Consider the following 8512-nt stretch of genomic DNA (forward strand, 5'->3'; position numbering starts at 1 on the left):
AAAATACTCATCAATCTTCAATAAAATCTAGTGTCACTACTTTTACTTAATTAGTGACATTTTTACATTCAATTTAAGAGAATAGGATTTTAAAAATAAGTATATTATACAAAAATATATACTGCTTTCCATATTTTAAAGATTCATGTTACAGATCTGTTCTTGATTTATTATGTCAAAAGTAAAGTATTTAAATACGTATATTTAAATAGTATTTAAGAAAAAAATACTAAATGAAACAATTATTAAATATTAAATATTAAAATATATAAATTTTCAAACTTATATACAAAAATGAATGAAAAAGAATACAAATATGAATGAATGAATGAAAAAGAAAAGATTAGATCTAAAAATTTCTAAACCAACTCCTCTCTAATTTTAAAGTTTATAAATTTAAAACTACGCATAAAACTATATTACATCTATCGTTATTCGTATCATTGCATCTAATGATTTCTCGTCCTTATCTACAAAAATCATGTCAGTCGTATATGAATGAAATTACTTGTCTTTCGTGATGGGGGTCGGTAGAATAGTAAGTTTAATGAGGGGCAACGAACCCCATGGAGCGTGTGTTACTTTCAATCGGGCCGAAGGCTTTTAATCAATCGAATCGATACATATACGATACTCGATGCGGCGATTCGATCAAGCAAATCGCTCGTGGAATCATACTCTCGTCCGGATTATGTCTCGTGCCCCCTAAATCATATCGTGCGTCCCCGTTATATAAATCACGCGTAACCGGGATATGCGTGTGCACACGCGCGAGTGTACCCAAAAGAATCTATTAGAGGATAATCGCGGACCCTCATCTTCGCGAATACGAAATATATTTTGATTTGTCACAGTAGGTGTGCATGTGATACGCACTATCCACGATTGAATACGTTATGCTTGCGTAATACATAAACGCTTTCATGAACGTGAGAATCCAAATAAGAATTTTTATATCCTGTATATCTTCGAGATTGATAGTCGGGGATGTTTAGTTTCACTTCGGAATTTCACGTATAAATTTAATAATAATTATTGAATAATGCATAAATAATTACACATGCAATAATTGCGAAAAAATTATTTGTAAAATTGAGAATAGGACTAAATGTAATATTTTAGCGAAAAAATAAATATCTATAACAATTGAAATAATAATTTGCATTTATAAAAAGTTACAAAATGTAATATCTCTGTAATAATATTTTAAATATTTTAGATATTTTTTAGATATTTTATTTTAGTCTATGTTTATCAAATAACTATTTTTATTATCTGTAAAAATATCTTTGTTTAAAAATACCGCACTTACACGTGTACAATTTAATTTCGAAATAACGCGTCAAAATGATAGTACGACGATATTTGTCCAAGCATGGAAACGCACACCTGGACTTTGCGGCCGTTAAAAAAAAGATCGTATCGTTTTCCATGAACAATAGAAATGTTTGCGTAGATTTTTTGTACTCTTACATCGAAGGGAACTTTGTGCTTAGTTTCACGAAAGGGGACACGATTGACGCTTGTTTGCATAGTGAAGTGCCGCTAATTTTTCTATAAACTGTTATTTCAAGGGAAACACCCTGCTTCTAGCCTTGCTTAAATCCATTTCGTTACAATGGTAGCCATCATCGTAACGCAAACATATATTCCATCCTATCTCAAAGAAGTTACGAATTTATATTAGTGACACTTTTTTTGTATAGAGTATGATTGAAATAGAGAATGTGATGATGTATAATGATATTCCAAAATGTAACCGATATTAAAATTGAAATGCATATTATTTAGTTTCTCAAAATTTCTTCAAATCTTTCTGTATATTTTACAATCAGATATTCTTTGAAAGCGCGATTTCTATCCAATCAATTACAAAGGCAATACAATATTAGTCAACGTTAGCATTTCTCTCGAAATGTAAGATTTTATTCCAGATATTTTTCGAAGACGTATTTTTTTGTACCAGTGACAGGAGAAATAATACTCGTGAACAGGGTAATTCAGGCGATCTTAGTCGATCGTCTCGAGGAATCGCGTCCATTAATTCGCGGACGCATCGAGGCGTCCCGGGCAATTTTAATAACTCACCACGGTAATCCGTATAACGTGGGTCGTTTTACGTTGGCCATAAAACACTTTACAACTCCGGCTAATAAAAAAACTTTCAACAATTCCACCACCGGGATCAATAACGGATGAAACCCGATTGGACCCTGGCCTCGGCCAATCGGGCTTGGATGCGGCAACTAAGGGATGAATTTCGCGGATTCTGCGCCACCGAGACCGCGATTCTATTGGTCTCGTCTTGGCCAAGGGGGTTGTAACGTTTTATCCGAATGAAATCTTACAGATATGGACGCTGCGAGTATAGCGGGGATGAGGTTTTCCGTCAAAAAACAGTGACTTTTGTTACGCCTTCTTTGCCAATATATTGCTAAGACATACACATAATGGAGTTTTCTTGGACATAGAAAAATATACACATATATATTTCTGGTCATGTACTTTTTTTAATTGATATATAGATTAATGAAAAAGCTGTTTTATGCGAAGATAATATCGCGCAAACATGGGACGTTGTTTAATGACGCATTTCAAATTCCCATTCGTGTAAAACTCCATCAGAGAACACATATAAGAAGGAGAAAACGAGAATACGCTCGCGCAACATTTCCGCGAAATAGAGATATCAAAAAAGTAAAACAAAAGAAAGATAAATATCATCTTTTTGATCTTAAATGGAATCTAGAAATGTTTCTTAAGAACACTAGTTAACTAGGTTGAACTCATGTTACTTTCATGACTTTATCCGAGAAACAGAAAATGTCTTAAATGACATTGTTAATATTCATAGAAATTTATAAATAATTTTATTGTTTGACGTATTTTATCTTTATCTCAAACTTTTCGTTTCAGCAAATATGAATGAGATATGTAAAATAATTAAATTTTGTATTATTTATACAAAATATCATATCATTTTGTGATCATATCATTTGTATCATATTATTTTACAAGAAGCGACATTTCCGAAACAAATAATTAATAATTAATAACAAAGCATTAAAATTAAGTGAGATTTAACTTATTTTATATTTTTTTAATATATAATTTAAAAAAAGATAAAAATAAAGTTTAGTTAATTATTTAATTATATGAAACTGTTGTGAATCATTTTTAAAGATTAACGAAAATTAATTAAAGCAGAGAAAGAAAGTAAGAAAACTGTAATTTACAAAATAAATTAGCATCTTAAATTAATTTAAAGTTGAGTAATTTCTCGTTTCTCTCTATTTAAATTGTAAGTATAAATTAAAACAACATAATTAATAACATAGCGTTATATATTTGAGATTATTAAAAATGTATATCGACGCTAATAATATTTAAATAAAAATACAAATATTTATATGTTTGCATTTTATATTGAATGTTAACATTATTACAGAAAAAAGAGAAAGAAAATTCTATTATTTTAACTTATTCTCTAAAAAAGAGACTTTTTGATACGATCATATCAATTCAATTGCCACAGAATTTTCAATAAGAATTTGCACACATTGTGAAAAAACCTATCAATAATATCAAAAATAAATGATCAATACTCTAGTATATCTATTTTAAATTTTATTATATTATATTATATTATATTATATTACATTATTAGGAATTATTATTGTAAATAAAAAAAATAAATTTTTATATATTTTTTATCTTTTCATACATAAATTATCTTTAGGTTATCAAGAAATTCTTGTTCAACACTAAGGAACACTTTTATTTTTATATTTATAGATATATCATTCTAAATATATTTTAAGAAGAATCTGTATAACAAATAAAAATTAAGAAATAATAATGTTTTCTGTCTTATGATTATTAATTGAAAAGCATTTTATCGTAAAACTAGCGAAACCAATAAAAACAGTAAATGCACATAATTTGGTTAACATAAGTTAAGAAAATTTTTGTCAATTTCTCTAGAAATTAAAATAAAAAACTTAATTGAACTCCAAATTCACAATTTCAATAATATTAGCAATCTTTTAACAGCAGAAAATTATTTAAATGCATCAAGTTTGAAAATTTAACTTTTAATTTTGAATAAATTGTTGAATCGTAGTCATTGTCAGTCTATCAGTAGATAAAAACTAATCAATTAATTAATCAGTAGAGTAAAATAAAACGTTGTAAAAATGACTTCTTTTAGATTGACTCTCTGACTCTTTTAAATTGAAAGTTTCCAAAGGCAAAATTGTAATATTTTGATATTCTCGAAAAATTATTAGAACAAGTAACGCACCTTAATAAATAAGTACAATATGTACGACAGGACGGACATTCTGCCGTTTATGCAATACGTACCGATTACGGTTAATTATAACTGTCCATGCTCCGGTTGTCCGTTGTTTGCAGGCAGGACTCGATTTCGAAAATGGCGAGAGAAACGACGCGAAGTTGACCCGCGTGAAGTTGACGTAATACGCACGGATCTTATACGAGTAAAAAAAACTGCTCCGATCCTGGCGCTCAAATAAAAATTTTTAGTTCATAGTATCTACAAATATAATAGTTGTATCTACAAATATAATATATATATTATAATTACAAAATATATATATTATAATTAAAAAACTTATTATTTATTTTCGCATCTTGATATTTATATTATTATAATATTAATTATGATGTGACTACTTATATTTAATATACCAAATTCACATTACTATTGATTATTATGGAAATATTACTAGATGTTAAAAAGCATGGATTTAGGATATCTAGATTTGCATAGATGCATAATATATATGCACAAAAAATCAATCAAATCTAATACGAAGAAGATAGCAATGGCATCTTATACATTAGATATTTAATTTTCTTTATGCACATGTATTTTTGAAAATTAAAGATTGGAATTTGACTCAATCAAAACAAAATAAAAATAATAATTAAAATTTCTTTGTCCTGATTGGTCAAGTTTCAATCTTCAATCTTCAATACATAGTTTGATATTTGGTCGGAATGAAATACAATATTCTATTATAAATCTATTAATATTTACTGTCAAATATATGTTATCAATAATATATGCGTACCTAATAAATATAACATAAATTAATCAATACTAATATGAATCGGGCGCATTAAATAAGAAGTCCACACATCAATAGCAGCGTACGATACAATTTTTCATGTTAAATTCGATGTACATACATACATCGTATTCACGTTCAATTCTATATAATTGATAAAAAACAACTATTAGGAGAAAATATTTCTTTGCAAAAAAAAAACGCGAATTATTTCTACTCAAATGTTATACTTTCCAAAGAGGTACTCATAACGCGGAGAAAATATATTCATCTTTATACAACGCGAATTGACTGTACAAAATTTGAAAATATACTATTTATTATTAAACAAATTTTCTTATAAAAAATTGGAACTTTATTTTTTCACGTTATATTAAGATAATTTATGTGTACGAGACTGTATTATATACGATTTATATACGAAGTCTATTCCAATTTTTTATCACGTTATAGAAATATCAAGCTATACGAGAGTTTACTGTATAATCCGAGAGATAAATCAAATTGAAGTAAATTGCAAATCTAAATTTACAAGAACTGAACGATTGTATAATTTTTCTCTAGAGATGAAAACGTGAAATCTTTCACCTTAAGTTACTGATATGCAATGAATATTTAAGTTTTTGCTTATAATTTTATGTATTGCATATATTCTGTGTATATATTTGATATATATTTTACTCCTTTAAATATGTTTTCTATAGTACATAATATGTAGAATTCTATCCCAAATTGTATAAGTCGTTTAAAGACTCCATATATCTTATATACTGTGTGAAAAAGATATGATTCCATAAAAGATAAAACAAAATTAAATAAGGTACTAATCTAAATTTTAAGATTTAAATTTCCCTACTTTAATAGATTAGTTTGATGCAAAGCAAATGTGACTTAACAAAAAGTATTCAAATTAAAACTGTCACAATAAATGTATGATATGTATACTTGATATTGACAATTACTGAAGACTACTGATAACTATTGAAGACACCTGATGTATATAATTTAGATTTAGAAAGATTATAACTGCTTCTATGTTATGCATTATATGATTCCACCTAAATTTATCTTTATCTTTTAGATATTTGTGATAAATTATTACTATCAATAAAATTTATTTCTTCAGTTCATCTATGATATAGTTTTAAATTTCAAAAAATTTATTTTTAAAAAACTAAAACTAAGATATGAGATATGTATAATAATCTTCACGATTCAATAGTAAAAGAAAATTATAACACAGGATACTATAAAACAGAAAGAGTAGAATTAAGATTTTATCTTTATTTCCTTGAAAAATTCAAAGCTGTGAATTAAAATTTCATTCGGTGCGGATACTGACTGCTTCGCAGACCAAACATTGCCGACAAATAAGTAAACAGCAATTTTTTATCTTGATGCTTCTTGATAGCATCAATCACTAGTTTGTCAACGATTTTCTGATCAGCTTTTCTTTGATCGCTCGCTTTATATTCTTCCTTCTTTTTACTGAAAATATCACCTTCCTCTTTCTTGGCGCGCTTGTCACGTTTCCTCTTGAAATAATCATCATTTATACGCTTAGGCAACTCAATGCCAGAGAAATCTAACTTCGTGGACGTAGCAATCACATAATTCTGACTGACTCTTCGTAAGGGACAGGCATTGATTAGAAATGGTCCTGTTTGTTAACAATTATAAATTATAATTAAGTTTTTGATAATAGCTTTTGATTAAACTATATTAAATGTTGAACAGATTACCAAATGTTGTAAGATTCAAAATTCCTCATTAATCTAACATACCTGTAACCAAAAGTAAACCGCTCTTCAGTTGTTTCAAGAAGACAACTCTTTTTCCTTTGTGAGGTCCAGCTAACAGAATACAGATTGTTCCAGGAGTCAAAGAAGGTCGTAGATAACGACGATGTTCATGGAAACATTTCTTAGAATGGTGCACAGTGACTGGATCAGCAGTAGGATAGCTTGCACGCCTCTTCTTCAAAAGCACGATACGTTTCTCTCCGTTTTTATCACCACCAATCTTCTTTTCAATAGTCAACGGCGTTGATGGCTTGGGCTACAACAATGCATTCATCAGTATACAAATTGGACTTGTAATATTTAATTTTATTTGAAATTAAAATAAAATTTTTAATCTTTAAATAAATTTTTATAATTTTATCAAATTTATATTATCATTTCAACTTTATATATATATATATATATAAACCTATTACATAATTTTTTAGTATATATATATATATATATATATAAAATTTTTAAGAAATTATCTAAATTATAATGAAATAATAATAAACAATTCTGTACCTTTTTCGGACTCTTCTTACCCAGGAATTTATAGATAGCCTTTTTATGGTACATACGTGTACGACTGAACCTATAAATACCGTTTCCTAGATCATAATTTCTTGGTTTTCCCCTCGAAGGTTTTCCCTTGCTCTTTTCATCCTTTTTGGCTGCAGCAGGTGCAGCTTTTTTCTCTGGAGTTTGCACTTTAGTATCTGCCATCTGTAAAAATTATTTTTATATTTAATAAAAAAAAAATATATAACTAAGTAAATGTAGACTAGAGATATACTTTCATACTTTCAATAGATTAAGTTCAATAGTCTTATTGAGCGCGAAAATAAGAATAATTATAAATGTTATCTAAAATAGAATGGATTGTCGCATAAAGAAGCGAGATGGTAGCAACACATGCTACTACAAAGTCTAATCATAAATAGTAACGTTTTAGAGGTTAAGTCGTTTTAAAGGTTATACTTTTCCCACGTTGCAAATAGAAGATTGTGTAAAAGTAAAATACGAGATATAGCTTATTAAAAAAATTAAAATCTATATAAACTAATTTCTATACAAGATACAAAAAGATAATTTATATCTATTTAATCCAAAATGTTAAAACCACACATACGATATTTGGTGAGAAAATAAAATTGGCGTTCGATACCACGAAAATATAAGGTTGCCTTTATAAATTGAGCTTATACTATACGATATTTGTACGTGAAATTCAATTAATTTTTGTTATAACAATCGGATTTCTTCGATTTTATTAAATTGTTTCTCATATTGAAATCTTACCGTGAAGCGAGCGGCAGCGTAAAGGTTGGCAAAAATTGTTTGCTAGATGGAGCCACGTGTTATTCCGGTACGCACATCTATTGGAAGAAAAGTGAAGTTATCACGGAACAGTTGATGTTTCCGTTGTATCAGCAGTAAATACTTTCTTTGTTTTTTTTCTCGTTTCGAATCGATAATTGAATAAAATAAACAGATCTCGTTTCTTTTGAATTTTTTTGCAGGATATATACAAAATACAATGGGAAGGGGAGAAGCTTTCTTCTATAATATGATTCTTATTCACAATTATTACGTCTAATAACATTGTAATAAATTAAAAATAAAGAAATG

General features: G+C 28.0%; 1 protein-coding gene across 1 annotated transcript; it reads right to left on the reverse strand.

Moving 5' to 3' along the window:
* Nucleotides 1–6360: 6360 nt before the first annotated feature.
* On the reverse strand, nucleotides 6361–8280 carry Rpl6 (ribosomal protein L6). Its single transcript, XM_083109662.1, has 4 exons — nucleotides 8183–8280; nucleotides 7406–7606; nucleotides 6881–7154; nucleotides 6361–6756 (listed from the first exon to the last, which is right to left on the reverse strand). The coding sequence occupies exons 2-4, from the start codon at nucleotides 7604–7606 to the stop codon at nucleotides 6410–6412; spliced, it is 822 nt and encodes a 273-aa protein (XP_082965788.1). The 5' UTR covers nucleotides 8183–8280; the 3' UTR covers nucleotides 6361–6409.
* Nucleotides 8281–8512: the final 232 nt, after the last annotated feature.

Source organism: Camponotus vicinus, unplaced genomic scaffold (assembly GCF_025532165.1).
Source record: "Camponotus vicinus isolate PSW18456_S1 unplaced genomic scaffold, iyCamVici1.0 SCAF_9, whole genome shotgun sequence".
In the NCBI taxonomy this organism is placed as follows: domain Eukaryota; kingdom Metazoa; phylum Arthropoda; class Insecta; order Hymenoptera; family Formicidae; genus Camponotus; species Camponotus vicinus.